The 19680-nt window shown below is 41.5% G+C and overlaps 1 protein-coding gene across 6 annotated transcripts in view; it reads right to left on the reverse strand.

Annotated features, from left to right (window-relative positions):
- anapc4 (anaphase promoting complex subunit 4) overlaps nt 1–19680 on the reverse strand; it is a 99835-nt gene that overhangs the window by 43165 nt on the left and 36990 nt on the right. For all 6 annotated transcript variants that reach the window (XM_087986918.1, XM_043700575.2, XM_087986935.1 and 3 more), the window contains 3 exons: nt 19161–19225; nt 12142–12184; nt 11869–11945 (listed from right to left, as the gene is read on the reverse strand). In XM_087986918.1, coding sequence (XP_087843044.1) covers nt 11869–11945; nt 12142–12184; nt 19161–19225 — 185 coding nt within the window. The remainder of the gene's footprint in view (nt 1–11868; nt 11946–12141; nt 12185–19160; nt 19226–19680) is intronic.

Genomic DNA, 19680 nt, shown 5'->3' on the forward strand with positions numbered 1-19680 from the left:
AGGTAACCACCTCCCCCCACCAACATTAACCAAATCCCCCAGCTTATATATACATATATATACATACACATACATATATATATATATACATACATACACACACATATACATACACCCCTCATATATACATAAAATAATAACAAAACAACTCCAAGGGGGGGGGGGAGAAAATCAAATCCCTCTCCCCACCCCCCATAATAATATTAAGCAATAAGGTAAGAAAAAAAAAGGGAGGGGATATAAACCAAAACGGGGGGGGAAGGCAGACCAACATCCATTATGTCCTACAGTTTATCTAAGAGAGTCCAAGAATTCCTTAGCCTTTTCTGGTGATCCAAAGTTATATACAGATCCTTCATGGTTAAAGCGTAACATCGCTGGGTAGCGTAAGGAGTACTGTACATTTAAGTCCCTTAAACGCTTCTTCGCCTCGTCGAATGCCTTCCTCTTTCGAACCAGAGCCGGGGAAAAGTCCTGAAATAGCATGATCTTGGATCCTTTGTAGATCATAGCTTGGGGGTCTTTTCCGAGATTTCTAGAGGCTTCTAGGAGTATCTGCCTCTCCCTGTAGCTCTGCAGCCGGAACAGGACCAGGCGTGGGCGCTGATTCGAGCCAGGCCCGCGTATTGCTACCCGGTAGGCCCATTCCACCCTTACCTGGCCTGATCCAGCTTGCAGATTTAAAAGTTGTGGCAGCCACTGCTCCAGGAATGCTGTAAGCTGGCCTTCCTCTTCCTGCTCGGGAAGGCCCAGCAAACGAATATTTTTTCGACGACCTCGATTATCGAGGTCGTCAATATGATTTTCCAAGGTCCGGACTCGCTGCTCGAGAGTCCGGACCTGATCCACGGCCGATTGAGCGGTTGTCTCCGAGGTCGCGGCCTTTAGCTCCGCCCCTCCGACTCGGCGTTGAATTTCTTCAATTTCACGGTCGTGCTTCTGCAGCGCGGCCGAGAGCGACTCCCAACGATTCCTGGATTCGACGATAAAGGCATCAATCTTCGAGTCAAGCTTGGAAAGCATTTCTGCAAGACTTGTTACTGTTGGTAAGTTCCCCGGGGCGGCTGTGGACGCCTCTGCTGCAGCTGGAGAGTGTGGGGGAGGGGTTCCTGCTTGCTGAGAGCTGCGGGCTCCCTTCCCTTTAGTCATTTTAACTTAGGATAAAGTTGCTTAAATGTAATATTACACAACTAATTCAGTTACTAAACTATTATAAATGATTTATAAATGATTTGGTGAGCTTGGTAGGGGGTAGGTGACCCACTGTGCCCAAGTCTTGGGAGGAGCACTATAGACTCAGTCTTACTGGGTCGCCGCCATCTTGGATCCCCCCGTGGTTTTGTATTTCTATCATCACAAGGAACTTCATATAGTTCAGAATCCCGCACTTTAGCGTCCTTGAAAAAAGGAACTTATATTTAATTCTTTGGCAGCACAGACTAAGTTTAAGCTTTTTGTCTGGCACTCATCAGGCCGAGGTGCAATCAAACAAACTTAGAAAGAAAACACCAATTTAGGTATACAGTACAAGAAGAGCTTTGAATGGTTAGAACATGGTTGTAATGGGGGTTCAGTAAAAATTGTTAATTGCCATTCTTAGTTAGTTGAGCAAACTCAGGTCAGGCAGGTAGACTCTTGTGGAATGTAGCATAGTTTGGCAGTCTCCACAACCCTTTCCTCAATGAAAAAGCTATAATGTGTAGACACATTTCTTCTGCCTATGAAAAGCAGGGCCTGCTGCGTGAATACATGTAGCGTCCAGAATGTCCAAATGAATCACATCGAGAGCCCAAGTGAAAACTATGAATTGGTTTCCAGTATAATTTTTAGCAGAGTCACATCTACCCTTGAGCATAACACTCTGGGGTTTGCAAGCATTAGCTGGTTCAGTGCGGTCAGCATGTTGCTTGCTGTGGATAGTCAATAGAATGTGTTGTTTGATCAAGTATGCTGGTGAGACTTATACCCTACATAATTGGTAACACATCAGCACAAACTCATCCACCACATTCCACAACTGCGTGGTTGGCAAAACGTCCTTTCGCCTTGATAGCAGCATCTTATTAGTGTAGAAAACTACTTGCAAAAGTTGCAATGTACGAAAGTTATTCAAATGTTTGAGATACCTGTTACTCAAATGTTTGAGACACTTTTCCCTTCCAGAGTAATCTGCAATAGACTGAGCAGTTTTAAGGCTAAAAGCAATGGCCATAAGTTCTTTATGAGTTTGTGCAACATATAGTGAGTGATGATTTGGTCACGGTAGCCATTACCAAGCAAAATAATTGATGGACCCTATCTCAGCATCAAGCTTATGTATTAGCAAATAGCTAGGTTCCTATTCATGAGGTTGCATATAATATTGGTCTTGTACATGGAACTGTAGGAACCCCAGCATCTAATATGTGAACACAAGCTTGCAGTAGATGGTAACAGAAAATTTACGATAGATTTTTTTCGACTAATACATTGAAGAAAAGGTGCTAGATTGATTGTTCCATTTTAATTGAGTGCACTTGAACATAAACTCGAGTGTAGGACAGAATTTATTGAGCTATGTAAATAAATTATGTAAGTAAAAACTGCAAAATGACTATCAGAAATGCAGTAATTATGTATGCAAGCATGCAATGGGTAGATGAGTGGTTTTTCCACTAAAGACATGCTTCTCATTGAAATTGACAAAGATATTAGCAAGAATTGGCCTAGAGGGGATCTCATACTAACACCATTTGTTTGGCTTCACACAGTATCATTGAAATAGAACTCAATTGCATGAATTGTTAAATTAATGAGTTTAATGAAAACAGATTCAGATACGTGTCGCACATCTAAATTGCTCTATACAGTGACCTAGTGCAAATGCCAATTGCTTTCCCGAGTGTTATGTTTGTGAACAGGCTAACAATATTAAAGAAGAACATGGATGGGAAATTGTCATCCATTAGTAAGATAAAGTCACCAACTAGGCCATAGGGCCATTCACTCATTAGAGACAAGGAGAGACTGAGACAGCAAGAGAAACCTGAGGGGTCACCACACCTCAGGCAAGGGGAAGACTGAGAAAGACAGTCCTTAATAGTAACCTCAGCTGGTATGCAAATTGAACCCACGCTGTTGGTGTCATTCTGCATTGTAAACCCATTGTCCAGCCAACCATCTGTCAGAGTTTGAGCAAATACTTCACACTGCTTCATGAAAACAACTTTAGCCATCTCATCACATAGGTTTGATGCTGAAATAGCAGGTCTCAAAACTATTCTACGTGTTACTGGCTACACCAATGGCTACCATTGTTAGTCCTGAAAGATTTACTGTCTACAACATATTATCCTGGAAGAGGAAGATGTCTTTGATACATGAGTGACCGGTGACGTTGGCCATCTCGCAGATTCACAGCCAATGTAACACATATTGAAATAGCATAATAGTTTTTCTAATTATGTGCCAATCAACTACAAACTGGTGAAATTTGGTTTCACAATTGCCTTGAAAATGCTTCCTATTAGTTATACTATACTTTTCTATGACATTCCACATATTCTCATTACTCCAAACAAAGTTAGTCATCACTTAATTTCTATACTTTCATCTTCTGCCACTACTGACCCCAGATACGTGAAACTGCTTAATTTATTAAAATCTTCACCTGAAGGTTACGCCTTCACTCTGATCTATCACTCGAGGTTTAAAATGTCTGTCCATATGTTAAGTTTTGGTCTCTTGATTGTCATATCCCTAGTTTCCAGGATTTTCTCGAAGTTTCCAGATACTCACCCATTGACTTATTTAATAGGGATAATGAGACAATGTCATCTGCAAAAATCATTAATCAGAGCACTTCCTATCTCACTTGCTCTGGCAAAACATACACAATAATCGGCAGAGGAAAAGGATCCTTAGTATAATCCAAACTTGGCTTTGAAACTCTGCTTCTTATTGCTTCCTGGCAATTCTCGTGCATGTCATGCAAAGGCTGTGAGCACTTCCCAGAGACTGTGGTGACTCTATTGTACTTATTGATGACAATACCCCATCCATGTTCTTATTTAATATTGTTAGCCTGTTCACAAAAATAATACCTGGGAAGCAATTGGCATTTATACTAGGTTACTGTATAATTCTGGGATTCTAATAAATATTTAAATTTCATCCCTGGGAACCTGCATATGAGCTTTCTCCAAACTGATGAATACAATCTTCGTGTTGTATTGGCATTCCTGATATTTTCCCATCTCATGCTTCTTCGAGGCATGAATCCAACTGACTTCACTTTTTTACAAAGTCTCAGGTCTGTGATTCTCCCTCATATCTTGCAACAGATTAATTTCTTCATTGTTGCAATCTTGAATTACTATCTTTTCTTTGATTATCAGCACCAAGATGCTATCCCCCTAAGCCCTTTGAATTTTCTTTTTTATCAAATCACAATCCAATGCAGAGCGTAGGAGGACATACTGGGGGAAGCAACAAGTATATTGAAATTGGAGGAGTCAGCCTGATGAAGATACAATATAGAACTACTTGTATACCAAACAGTGGAAATATTTTGCAATTGACAGGGCTAAGCAAACCCACAATCAATGAATTAGATCTAAGTTCTGCACCCCTGTCACATTCAATCCTCAAGGAGTGCTGTGCCACCCTCTCCTTTACCTGATGAAGCAGCAGTGCTCTAAAAGCTTGCGATTTCAAATAAACCTGTTGAAATATAACCTTGTATCATGTGACTTCCGACTTTGTCCACCCCAGCCCAACACCAGCATCTCCATATCATGGTAAACAAAAGGAAGTAAGGACCCACAAATATCCTCATTCTCAATGAGAAGGGCTCCACCACATCAGTATAAAAGACAAGGTTGAAGTATTTGAGTCCATCTTCAGCAAGAAATGCAAAATGCATGATCATTTCAGCCACCTTGAGGTGCCCAGCATCACAGATGCCAATCTTCAATCAATTTAAATCACTGTGTTGTGATGATGCTGCTGCTCCTTTAACAAGGTTATGCTGCCCTTGGCTTTATTTTTAAGAGAGGTTGTAAAAGCAGCAATTCCAAAAGGGCTAGGTTTGAAGGGTTTCAGGGGCAATTTGATTATAGCGAACAGATCGTGCCTCAGAAAAAGGCTTTCAAGTTTTTTAAAAAGACTTGTACAATGAAAGGTGAATGGCCAGTTCTCCAAGCTTAGCTTTTCTCTGGTTTGGTTTCATTTGGTTTTAGCAGGCAGCCATTGTGAAGCTGCTGGACCCCAAAAAGCAGGTCCACGTTGATCTTCCCTCTCTCTGACATATCTCCTGTAATAACCTAATGTGGACTTTTCCCTTTTTTTTTGCAAAGATGTGTTTATGGGGATTGTTACAAATATTTGGAGCAGCATCAGTAAGTTGGGATAGTCTACTGGGTTTTCGGTTGGGTTAGAGGAAGTGGTGGAGGCTGGTACAATTACAACATTTAAAAGGCACCTAAATGGGTATATGAATAGGAAGGGTTTAGAGGGATATGGGCCAAGTGCTGGCAAATGAGATTAGATTAGGATGCCTGGTTAGCATGGACGAGTTGGACCAAAGGGTCTGTTTCCGAACTGTACAACTCAATGACTCCAAGTTATCCTATAGGTGAATTGGCCGTGCTAAATTGCCAGTGGTGTTAGGTGCAGGGCCTGTTTCCACACTGTAAGTAATCTAATCTAATCTAATCTATATTTGGCTCTCTTCTGTTTGTGTTTCATTTGGTAATCTTGCAAATAAATTCTGTTTTGTTTAAACATAAGTGGTTGGGCCAGCTGCATCACTCGAGAATATCCAACTTAAATCTGCTTAAAACAACTAGCAAAGTTAGGGTTCGGACTACTTGCTTTAAATATTTTTAGGGGGTCTGGCCTGGTCTATAACAGTATGATATCAAAATAAACAGTTGAAGGCATTGGAAACTGCAAAGATTATGGGCCCAGATAACATATGGCAACATACTGATGACTTGGGCTCCACAAGTAGCCATAAAGTCATTCAAGTACAGCTGCAACACTGGCATCTATGTGCCAATCAGGAAAATTGCTCATGTATGTCCTGTGCACAAAAAGACTAGATAAATTCATCCCAGAAAATTACAGCCCTATCAGTCTGTTCTTGATCATCAAAGGGATTGTCAACAGTGCTTTCAAACATACTTGCAAAAGAATAATCTGCTCTCTGATGCTGAGTTTAGATTCCATTGGGCCACTTGTCTCCTGGCTTCATTTGAATCTTAGTCTAAACATGGACAAAAATGCTAACTACAAAAGTGAGGCAAAAGTGGCTGCCTTTTGCATCAAGGCAGAGTTTAATCATGTGTGGCATCAAGGAGGCCTAGTAAATGTAAAGTCTAAAGCAACTTCCAAATGGAATCCATTCCAGCAGTTGGTACATCATAGTAAACTCCAGGATCTTGGCCTTTTCATTTGATACTCAAAACCATGCCCACAATGAATAACCTTGTATCCTGTTCTTTCTTATCCTGCATGTCTATTTAGGTCGCCTGCTATCACCAACCTGATTGAATTGTTATTTATTTTTCCCAGATTCTTCTTTTGCTTTAGGTTTGTAACAATTAATGTATGTTCCACATTCCACCCCAGTTTCCAGCTTTACCTTGTTGATTCTGTCACTGATTCTGTCAATTGCCAAAACCTTCTGCATATTTTCTTTGCCAAATAGTAATATAAAACTATTTCTTCTCATATCTCAACCATGGTAGTAGAGTTTAATTCCACTACCATTCTCTCTTATTTTGCTGTCCTTTCGCTCTGTTTGAATGTCCATGCATTCTAAATTCACACCATCTGGCCAATAACTTCACTGCTTCACCCTGTCAGGCTATTCATATTTTGGCTTAGGGTCTGGTGATTTATTTTTAACCTCTTCTTCTGGCTTTCTTGTTTATCTATCCTTATTTATTGGTTGGTAACCCTTATTCCATTCCTCATAGGGTTGCAGTAGGGACCTCTAGGTTTTTAACTTTAGCCAGATAGATTCCAACTGTTCTGAAGAACCGTGGGCGGCACGGTGGCACAGTGGTTAGCACTGCTGCCTCACAGCGCTAGAGACCCGGGTTCAATTCCTGTCTCAGGCGACTGACTGTGTGGAGTTTGCACGTTCTCCCCGAGTCTGCGTGGGTTTCCTCCGGGTGCTCCGGTTTCCTCCCACAGTCCAAAGATGTGCAGGTCAGGTGAATTGGCCATGCTAAATTGCCGTAGTGTTAGGTAAGGGGTAAATGTAGGGGTATGGGTGGGTTACGCTTCGGCGGGTCGGTGTGGACTTGTTGGGCCGAAGGGCCTGTTTCCACACTGTAAAGTAATCTAATCTAATCTAATCTAAAACAATTGGAAGTCACATTGAACTTGAAACATTCTTTATTTCATTCTGCACAGACGTTGCCAGGCCTGCGTGTTTCCAGCAGTTTTTATTTCAGATTCCATCCTTGGCACTCCTGGATATCCTCTCCTCAATATTGTAATTTCCTCTTTAATCAACATTGCCATCTTCCTTCTTTCCTCCCTGAACATCTTGTATCCGCTGATATATAGTATCCAAGGTGTACATCAGCATGGCTTTTGCACTTGCAACTCAATGTTATTTGCTACTCTTTTACCTCATTACATATCCTCAGGTGTATACATCAAATTTGAAAGCTGGACTAGCAATGTGTTCACATTTTCATTTGACAACTCAGCAATTTCTACTACTGTAAAATTCTGCATGCAAGGAAGTGATTAAACTCATTATGTAATTTGATACATCACTCAACGAATGACTGTGACAGGTAAATTTAACTGGAACAAATATAGCTATACCCAAGATTCCCCAAACATATATGCCCTTGATTCAGAATTAATCCCATCTTTTTTTATCCAAATTGTGATGCCAACTTTATATTTGTTGACTAAGTGAATGGAAAATTTATCCTACTGCACATGGAATGAAAAAAACCTCTACAATCTATGTTGGCTGCACAAAAGAATGTGCTTCCACTTGGGTTTAATAGCTTCCTGCTGGCAGTGTCACAGAAACTTGACAGATTGCTCTCTCCAGTTTAATAATTAGCTTTTAACACTATGAAGTGGCATCATCTGCACTGTTACTGAAACTCTGAATTTCAATTCTTTCCTTTTGGATGTCTGATCATACAATTTCCTAGAAATAATTTTCCTGCTGTATTCACAACAACAGTATAACTAATGTAAAGCAAGTTGTTCGTTCTAGGCACGGTCTCTGCGTTTAAACTAAATAGAGAGAGGAGGGGACAAACTGGAAGTTTAAGAAGGAAATTGAAGGGAAAGTTAGAACAAGGGAAGTCAAGAACGACAACAGTATCAATGAAGCAGAAAACTCAAAAAGGGATCATGCCGTAAGGTTGAGTGAAATAGGGGTTGATAGGAAGGGTGAGGGGAGTAACAAATTAAAAATACTATATATGAATGCACGAAGTATTAGAAATAAGATGGATGAGCTTGTGGGGATAACTGAGACGTGGCTTCAAGTGGACAGGGCCTGGGAAATGAATATTCAAGGCTATACGTTCTATCGTAAGGACAGACTGACGGGCGGAGGGGGTGGGGTGGCCCTGTTGATAAATGATGATACTCAGTCCCTTGTGTGGGCGGGACCTAGAATCAGGGGATGTAGAGTCAGTATGGATGGAGCTGAGAAATTCTAAGGGTAGAAAGACCCTCTTGGGAGTTATCTACAGGCCCCCAAGCAGTAATATGGATGTAGCGTGTAAGTTGAATAAGGAGCTGAAATTGGCCTGTTGCAAAGATGTTACTACAGTTGTTATGGGGGATTTCAACATGTCGGTAGACTGGGAGAATCAGGATGGTATTGGACCTCAAGAAAGAGACTTTGGGGAGTGCCTCCGAGATGGATTCTTAGAACAGCTGGTGCTGGAGCCTACCAGGGAGAAGGCAATTCTGGATCTGGTATTGTGCAGTGAACCAGAATCGATCAGGGACCTCGAAGTGAAGGAGCCATTAGGAGGTAGTGACCATAATACAATAAGCTTCAATCTGCAATTTGAAAGGGAGAGGGTACAATCGGTAGTGACAATATTTCAGTCGAATAAAGGGAACTATGGGGCTATGAGGAAGGAGCTTGTCAAAGTTCAATGGTGCAATACCTTAGCAGGGATGACAGTGGAAGAACAATGGCAGATATTTCTGGGTATAATGCAGAAGATGCAGGATCAGTTCATTCCAAAAAGGAAGAAAGATCCTATGAGGAGGCAGGGGTGGCCATGGCTGATGAGGGAAGTTAAGAAACATATAAAGTCAAAAGAGAAAAAGTATAACATAGCAAAGATGTGTGGGAAAACGGAGGACTGGGAAGCTTTTAAAGAACAACAGAGGATTACTAAGAAGGAAATATGCAGAGAAAAAATGAGGTACGAAGGTAAACTGGCCAAAAATATAAAGGAGGATAGTAAAAGCTTTTTTAGGTACGTGAAAGGGAAAAAAATGGTTAAGACTAAAATTGGGCCCTTGAAGACGGAAACAGGGGAATATATTACGGGGAACAAAGAAATGGCAGAAGAATTGAATTGGTACTTCAGATCTGTGTTCACTGGGGAAGACACAAGCAATCTCTCAGAGGGAACAGTGGCTGAAGGACCTGAACTGAACGGAATTTATATTTGCCAGGAATTGGTGTTGGAGAGACTGTTAGATCTGAAGGCTGATAAGTCCCCAGGGCCTGATGGTCTACATCCCAGGGTACTGAAGGAGGTGGCTCTAGAAATCATGGATACGTTGGTGATTATTTTCCAGAGTTCGATAGATTCAGGATCAGTTCCTGCAGATTGGAGGGTGGCTAATGTTGTATCACTTTTTAAGAAAGGAACTAGAGAGAAAGCAGGAAATTATAGACCAGTTAGTCTGACCTCCGTGGTGGGAAAGATGCTGCAGTCAATTATAAAGGATGAAATTACGACACATCTGGATAGCAGTAACAGGATAGGCCAGAGTCAGCATGGATTTATGAAGGGGAAATCATGCTTGACTAATCTTCTGGAATTTTTTGAGGATGTAACTCTGAAGATGGAAAGGGAGATCCAGTGGATGTAGTGTACCTGGACTTTCAGAAAGCCTTGGATAAAGTCCCACATAGGAGGTTAGTGAGCAAAATTAGGGTGCATGGTATTGGGGGCAAAGTACTGACTTGGACTGAAAATTGGTTGGCTGACAGGAAACAAAGAGTAGTGATAAAAGGCTCCCTTTCGGAATGGCACGCGGTGACTTGTGGGGTACTGCAGGGATCAGTGCTGGGACCGCAGCTTTTTACAATATATGTTAATGATATAGAAAATGGTATTAGTAATAACATTAGCAAATTTGCTGATGATACAAAGCTGGGTGGCAGGGTGAAATGTGAGGAGGATGTTAGGAGATTACAGGGTGACCTGGAAAGGTTAGGTGAGTGGACAGATGCATGGCAGATACAGTTTAATGTGGATAAATGTATGGTTACCCACTTTGGTGGCAAGAACAGGAAGGCAGATTACTACCTAAATGGAGTCAAGTTAGGTAAAGAGGGAGTACAAAGAGATCTGGGTGTTCTTGTACACCAGTCAATGAAGGCAAGCATGCAGGTACAGCAGGTAGTGAAGGAAGCTAATAGCATGCTGGCCTTCATAACAAGAGGGATTGAGTATAGAAGCAAAGAGACTGCACCTGGAATATAGTGTGCATTTCTGGTCTCCAAATTTGAGGAAAGACATTCTGGCTATTGAGGGAGTGCAGTGTAGGTTCACGAGGTCAATTCCTGAATGGCGGGACTATCTTATGTTGAAAGATTTGAGCGACTGAGCTTGTATACCCTTGAGTTTAGAAGACTGAGAGGCGATCTGATTGAGACGTATAAGATTATTAAAGGATTGGACAGTGTGGAGGCAGGAAACATGTTTCCGCTGATGGGTGAGTCCCGAACCAGAGGACACAGCTTAAAAATAAGGGGTAAGACATTTAGGACAGAAATGAGGAGAAACTTCTTCACCCAGAGAGTGGTGGGTGTGTGGAATGCTCTGCAGTGAAGGTCCAATCTCTGGATTTGTTTAAGAAAGAGTTGGGTAGAGCTTTCAAGGATAGTGGAATCAAGGGTTATGGAGATAAGGCAGGAACAGGATACTGATTAAGGATGATCAGCCATGATCATAATGAATGGTGGTGCAGGCTCGAAGGGCAGAATGGCCTACTCCTGCACCTATTGTCTATTGTCAGGCACCAAGTAAATAGCAAACACTGAGGGAAACATGATGTAGCAAGTAGCACACTCCAGCTTATTTCATTCTGTTTAGTTTTTTGACACCAGCTTTACATTGAACAGTTTAGATTTTAAATATATCATTTTTGATTTTGTTTAGTCATTTGAAAACTTCCACTGTAGATACTAAAAAACCTATTTCCACTGTGTAAACTATCATGGGGTTGAAAAGTTCATTTGAGATCAGGAGCACATTGCCATGATAGGTGATACAGCAGCCCTGAGAGAAAGGTCCCCCAAGCAAGAACAATTCAGAAATCCTGACCCGTAAGTGTCATGATGTCGCAAGGCTGAAATCACTTCACAATGATTGTAGTCCATAACTGATTACAACATAAAACTGTTCATTGCTCAAAAAAAACTCTTCAAGATATCACTCCATTGGTAAACCTACAGTTTACACTTAAGTTTGCTACGTTTTACAGGAAGCATTCAAAAGATTTGTTTAAAAAAATCTTTGAATTGAATTATCACGGAAACAAATTATATGTTGCAGTTATCACCTGGTAAAAGGCTTGGAAATTTACCTTGGCCAAATAAACAAAAATAATTTCCATAATTCAAATAGAATGACACTCTACCTTTGTAAGTGACTAATAACCAGTTTCTGAATACTAGAATAAGATGATTCTATGGATTGTCCAAGTTTCTTTAAACCCTGTTAGATTCAAAGTAAAAGATCTGTTTCAGCAAAAAAGTAAACAACTGTACATATCACAAATGTCAAACATTAAGTTAGGGAGAAAAAGTGAGATCCATATGACAGACATTTATGTTGTTGGGTTCAAAATTATGAGTAAAGTCTACAAAGAAAATTTCTTCACATTCTTTATTTCTATTTTTAATACACTCACCTTAACTGTTAGCTGATTCATTAACAAAGATTGCAACTCTGGACTATGAAACAAAAAAGGCATAAGTCACAGTCAGAAAATATAAAAGTTTTGATTAACTGTTCATTTTTATACAACGTGTAACAGCTAGCACCAAAAATATTCCTCCACTCCAGTTTTTAAAATCAAGCAATGGTTCGAGTTGCTGATTCGCTCCTCTCACTTCTCATCTAAAATCTTCTCCTTCTTCTGTCCACACACCCATGTATAATAAAGCTTTTCTCAAGTTGTTTATCTCAACCCATCCTGTTATCTCTCCTCCAAGTTCACTGACTTCTTATCTTTCCCAAATTTCTCATCCGTGTAAACTCACCCACCATTATTCATGGTCAACTCCTCATCCCTACTATCTCATGTGGTCTAGTCCGGATGTGTGAAGTTCTAACACATACAAAAAGCTTGACTCCAGCTAGGATCGAGCAGCACACTTACTTGGAACCACATTGATAAATATTCACTCCCTCCACCACTGACTTTTGGGCAGTTTGTATCATCTATCAGGGGCACAGCAACAACACAGCATAAAGGGTCCTTCGACAGCACTTTCCAAACTCATGACCACTATCTTCCAGAAGGTATGGGGCAACAGGTACACAGAAAAATCACAATTTCATCAAAGGTGCTCACCATTCTTATGTGGAAATATAAATCCATTCTTAGTCTCATTGCATTAAAATCTTAGAACTCCCTCCCTAATGGATGCACCTACACAATTCACACAAAAAATGATTGCAGCAGTTGTGAAGACTGTTCACTACCACTTTCTGAGGGACAATCAGGGGTGGCAACAGATGTTGGCCTTTTCAGTGATGCTCACAGCCCATATATGAGTCAATGAGAAAATGAAATCACTTTCCTGGTTTGATTCACTTATGTCATTCTTCCATGTCCCAAACACACCTCTTCCTTTTGTATTCACTGAAAAAATAAGCTGTGCACTTGCTTACAAATGAACTTTCAAGAATCCAACTGTCCAGCCCTTCATGCATTGTTTGCTACAATTCTGTAGCTTCTAGTTTAGAGAATTCACTCTCACTCAAGTATCTTAAGAAACTTTCATTCACATTTCCCAAAAAAGCTTTCACACCCTTGCAGTTCCCCTGGTACACAGTTCACCTCTGTGCTCTCAAGTATAACAGAGGTAAACCTGAAATGATACGTGAACTGTTTAACCATCCATTGCCGGATAGAGTCATAGAGATGTACAGCATGGAAACAGACCCTTCGGTCCAACTTGTCCATGCTGACCAGACATCCTAACCTAATCTTGTCCCATTTGACAGCACTTGGCCCTTATCCCTTTAAATCTTTTCTATTCATATACCCATCTCGATGCCTTTTAAATGTTTCAATTGTACCAGCCTCCACCACTTCCTCTGGCAGTTCAATTCATACACGCACCACTTTGCATGACAAAGTTGCCCCTTAGGTCCCTTTTAAATCTTTCCCCTCTCACCCTAAACCTATGCCCTCTAGTTCTGGACTCCCCTAACCCAGAGGAAAGACCTTGCTAGTTATTCTATCCATGCCCTTAAAATAATTTTATAAACCGCTCTAAGATGACCCCTCAGCCTCGACGCTTGAGGGAATACAGGCCCAGCCTGTTTAGCCTCTCCCTGGAGCTCAAATCCTCCAACCCTGGCAACATCCATTTAAATCTCTTCTGAATCCTTTCAAGTTTCACAACAGCCTTCTGATAGGAAGATCAGAATTGCATGCAATATTCCAAAAGTAGCCTAACCAATGTCATGTACAGCCGCAACATGACCTCCCAACTCCTGTACTCAATACTCTGACCAATAAAGGACAACATACCAAATGCCTTCTTCATTAAATTACCTACCTGTGATTCCAGTTTCAAGGATCAATGAACCTGCACTCTAAGGTCTCTTTGTTCAGCAACACTCCCTAGGACCTTACCATTAAGTGTATAAGTCCTGCTAAGATTTATTTTCCCCAAAATGCACCTCATTTATCTAAATTAAACTCCATCTGCCACTCCTCAGCCCATTGGCCCATCTGATCAAGATTCCATTGTAATCTGAGGTAACCTTCTTTGCTTGTCCACTACACCTCCAATTTTGGTGTCACCTGCAAACTATACTTCTTATGTTCACATCCAAATCATTTATATAAATGACAAAAGGTCGTGAACCCAGCACCAATCCTTGTGGCACTCCACTGGTCACAGGCCTCCAGTCTGAAAAGCAACTCTCCACCACCACCCTGTATCTTCTACCTCTGAGCCAGTTCTGTATCCAAATGGCTAGTTTTCCCTGTATTCCATGAGATCTAACCTTACTAACCACTCTACCATGAGGAACCTTGTCAATGCCTTTCTGAAGTCCAAATAGATCACATCCACTGCTCTGCCCTCATCAATCCTCTTTGTTACTTCTTCAAAAAGCTCAATCTAGTTCGTGAGACACTATTTCCCACACACAAAGCCATGTTGACTAATTCTAATCAGTCCTTGCCTTTCCAAATACATGTACATCCTGTCCCTCAGGATTCCCTCCACAAACTTGCCCACCACGGATGTCAGGCTCACTGGGCAATAGTTCCCTGGCTTGTCCTTACCGTCCTTCTTAAACAGTGACACCATATTAGCCAACCCCCAGTCTTCTAGCACCTCACCTGTGACTATCGATGACATAAATATCTCAGTAAGAGGCCCAGCAATCACTTCCCTAGCTTCCTACAGAGTTCTAGGGTAGAACTGATCAGATCCTGGGGATTTATCCACTTTTACGCATTTCAAAATATCCAGCACCACCTCCTCTGTAACATGGCCATTTTTCAAGATGTCACCATCTAAATCTTCCATGTCTTTCTCCACAGTAAACACTGATACTTGTTTAGTATCTCCCTCATATCCTGCAGCTCCACACATAGACTGCCCTGCTGATCTTTGAGGGGTCTTATTCTATCCCTAGTTACCATCTTGTTCTTAATGTATTTATAAAATCCCTTTGGATTCTCCTTAACCCTATTTGCCAAAGCTATCTCATGTCCCCTTTTTGCCCTCCTGATTTTCCTCTTAAGTATACTCTTACCGCTTTTATACTCTTCTAAGGATTCACTCAATCTCTCTTGTCTATACCTGACATATGCTTCCTTCTTTTTCTTAACCAAAACCTCAATTTCTCTGGTCATCCAGCATTCCCTTCACCTACCAGCATTTCCTTTCACCCTGACAGGAATATACTATCTTTGGACCCTCGTTACCTCATTTCTGAAGGCTTCTCATTTTCCAGCCGTCGCTTTTACCTGCGAACATCAGCCCCCAATCAACTTTTGAAAGTTCTTGCTTAATACTGTCAAAATTAGCCTTTCTCCAATTTAGAACTTCAACTTTTAGATCTGGTCTATCCTTTTCCATCACTATTTTAAAACTAATAGAATTCTGGTCGTTGGCCCCAAAGTACTCCCCCACTGACACCTCAGTCACCTGCCCTGCCTTACTTCCCAAGAGTAGGTCCAGTTTTGCACCTTCTCTAGTAGGTACATCCGCATACTCAATTAGAAAACTTTCTTGTACACACTAAACAAATTCCTCTCCAACTAAACCCTTAACACTATTGACAGTCCCAGTCTATACTGGGAAAGTTAAAATTCCCTACCATATTATTAGATTAGATTACTTACAGTGTGGAAACAAGCCCTTCGGCCCAACACGCCGACCCGTCAAAGCGCAACCCATCCAGACCCATTCCCCTACATTTACCCCTTTACCTAACACTACGGGCAATTTAGCGTGGCCAATTCACCTAACCTGCACATTTTTGGACTGTGGGAGGAAACCGGAGCACCCAGAGGAAACCCACGCAGACATGGGGAAAATGTGCAAACTCCACACAGTCAATCGCCTGAGGCGGGAATTGAACCCGGGTCTCTGGCGCTGTGAGGCAGCAATGCTAACCACTGTGCCACCATGCCGCCCACCTACTTACAGATAATTGAAATCTCTTTACAAATTTGTTTCTCCATTTCCCACTGACTATTACAGGGTCTATAATACAATCCCAATCAGGTGATCATCCCTTTCTTATTTCTCAGTTCCACCCAAATAACTTCCCTGGATGTATTCCCAGAAACACCCTCACTCAGTACAGCTATCCCTTATCAAAAATGTCACTCCCCCTGCTCTCTTGCCTCCCTTCCTGCCCTTCCTCTAGCATTTGTATCCTGGAACATTAAGCTGCTAGTCTTGTCCATCTCTGAGCCATGTTTCTGTAATTGCTATGATATCCCAGTACCCTGTTCCTAACCATGCCCTGATTTCATCTGCCTTCCCTGTTAGGCCTCTTGCATTGAAATAATTGCAGTTTAATTTATCAATCCTATGTTGTTCTCTGCTTTGTTTCTTCCTGCCCGGACCGTTTAACTCACTCCTTTTCCTAACTGTACCAGTCTCAGATTGTTCTCTTGCCTCACTACTTCTCCGGGTCCCACCCTCCCACCTTCCTCGTTTAAATCCTCCTGATCAGCTCTAGCAAATCTCCATGCCAGTATATTAATTCCCTTTGAATTCAGGTGCAATCGTCCTTCTTGTACAGGTCACTGCTACCTCAGAAGAGATTCCAATGATCCAGAAATGTGAATCCTTCTCCCCAGCACCAGCTCCTGAGCCATGCATTCATCTGCTCTATCCTCCTATTCCTACCCTCACTAGCTCGCAGCACCAGGAGTAATCCAGATATTACTACCCTGGAGGACCTCCTTTTTAAAACTCCTGCCTGACTTTCTATATTGTCCCTTCAGAATCTCATCCTTCTCCCTTCCTATATCGTTAGTTCCTGTGTGTACAATGACCTCCTGCTGGTCCATCTCCCCTTTGAGAACATTCTGCACTCTCTCTGAGACATCCTTGATCCTGGCAACAGGGAGGCAACACAACATTCTGATTTTTCGCTGCTGGCCACAGAAATGTCTGTCTGTACTTCTGACTAGCGAGTCCCCTATCACAATTGGTTGCTTGAAACCCAACGTACCCCTCATTACATTTGAGCCAGTCCCAATACCAGAAACTTGGCTGTGCGTGCTACATTCCCCTAAGAGTCCATCTCCCCCTACATTTTTCAAAACAGGATACTTGTTTGAGATGGGGATAGTCACAGTAGACTCCTGCACTACCCTTCCTACCTTTCCTGGAGTTAACCCATCTAACTGACAGTATCTGCAGCTTTTTTCCCTTTCTAAAACTGCCACCCAATACACCCTCAGCTCTTGTAAATTCCTCAATGCCTCCATCTGCCACTCCAACTGATCCATGCAGTCTGATAGGACACTTCCTCAGACATAATTATCAGTAAAATGGAAACTCTCCCTAAACTCCCACGTCTGACAGGAAAAGCACATCACTCTACTAAAGGCCATCTTTGCCCCTTCACAATCTACAGACCCAGAAAATAGCATTGTCTTATTGCTCTAAAAACAAAGTCCTCCAGACTAACTTAGTACTTATGGCTTATATTTTTAAAATTTAATCAAAAGACAGATCTCAATAAAACATATAATCAAGAAAGAACCTACTCTACTCACTACTCTAGATTCACAGCAAGTTTACATGCAAAAACTAAGCACTTATTGTCCCTGTGCTGTGAGCTTTGTCATGCAGGTTCCTCCAAGGTCAGCTGTGAATTTCGCTGTCTGTCAATTTTCCTCAATGCACTCTGATGTCCAAAGATACATGAACTCAAACAGCAAAGGCAGTAACTGTGCAGATTCACTGCTGTGTCAGTGAGCAGTGTAGGTTTCTTTGTCTCTGTCTCTCTCCCTCACTGACCACGTGGTCGCAGCCTTTTGTCTGTCTTCCTCCTTTTGCCTGTCTTCCTCCTTTTAAAAGTGTCACTGTTTTGATCTTTTTTCCTCAAATTTCCAAAACAATGCAACAGCTTATAAAACAGTAATTGCTGCTCCTGGGATTCAAGGAAATCACCTCCGACACCTAAAATACTTCAAAAAGGAGCAGCTCTTACAGCCACAAGATGCGCCCACATAAAGCGCCAATAGGCCAGACACTCTACTTTTACCTATGGCGATGCGAGAGGAGCTCTTGGACATCTTTATCACTGAGGTCAAGATCATACAATCATTAGGTCATGCCATTCTCTCCCCTCCACTGGCCTATCTAGCTGTCCTTGTTGAAGGCATGCCCAATCATGGCCCTGAAATTGCACTGTTCTCTGTTTTTTTCTTCTCTGATCTCCACTCCTGTCCTGAGAGATCATTTGTCCATGAATCCTCTGCACCAATTTCCACAAACTATTGATCACCAGATTCGTTCCCATCTTAGCTGGCATTGGTACAAATTCTTCTTCTGCAATTGCTGCTGTTTTCTCCTTTCTGCTTTGAATTTATCATTATCCCTTTCCTCAAAAAAACACTTTGAACTCATCATCCTTAAAAACCATAGCATCCATCTTCACCCTCCCTTTTCTTACCCAAGTACTTGAACATATTGTTGTTTTCAAAACTCATTTCCAAAGTTTCCTGGAAGACCATGCATAAATGGGTTTCTGCACCTGCCACAATACCAAAATAACTCTCCAAGTTAGAAATAACATCCAACATAACTGTGACAAAAGGGAATTATCCCTTCTCATACTTTTTAATATACGCAGCCTCTGAAAAGGCTGACCATGTCATTGTCCTCGAACATCACTCCACTGTCACTGGTGGTTTTTGACTCAGCTGATTCCAGTTTTACATATCTGATCATCACTAAGGATTCACTTGCGATGGCTTCACTGATCATTCAATCACTTCTGGTGTCATCCAAATTTCTAACTTTGGACCCCTCCTATTGCCCCATGGCAACATATCCACAAGCACAGGCTTTGATATCACATGCAAGTCTGACAACACGCAGTCCTCCACTTTTATAAACTTATCCAATTTCTCGAGAAATTTCTCGAGAACAAAACATAAGGAACACTTACATATGATTATACAAGATTTTATTAACATATTCTTACCTCGCCTTACCCCACATCAGTAGTTCCATGAACTCTTCTTGCACTGAAGTCTTTGTGCTCTTTTCCTAAAACCAAAAGAAGTAACATTTAGGATTCTGTGATATATATTCAACCATCAAAGATTCGGTCAGCAGCCCAGGTTATTACATATCAATTGAAATGACTTAGCAAAACTAAACTATCTCCAAATTCCAGTCAAAAATCACTAACAATGAAAAGAGAAAACAGTGGACTGTGGAAATTTTAGCCAGCATAAACTAATAGAAGCCCATATCCCTCTAAACCCTTGGAACATAGAACATTACAGTGCAGTGCTGGCCCTTGGCCCTTGATATTGCGCCACCCTGTGAAAACAATCTGAAGCCCATCTAACCTACACTCGCCCATATGCTTACCCAATGACCATTTAAATGCCCATAAAGTTGACACGGCTACAATTGTTGCAAGCAAGAAAAGAAGTTACCTCTGACATCTCTCCTATATCTATCACCCATCAATTTGAAGCTATGCCCCATTGTGC

The sequence above is a fragment of the Chiloscyllium plagiosum genome, unplaced genomic scaffold (genome assembly GCF_037043375.1).
Source record: "Chiloscyllium plagiosum isolate Xiang-an unplaced genomic scaffold, Cpla_swu_hap1 HiC_scaffold_1, whole genome shotgun sequence".
NCBI classification, from domain to species: Eukaryota; Metazoa; Chordata; class Chondrichthyes; order Orectolobiformes; family Hemiscylliidae; genus Chiloscyllium; species Chiloscyllium plagiosum.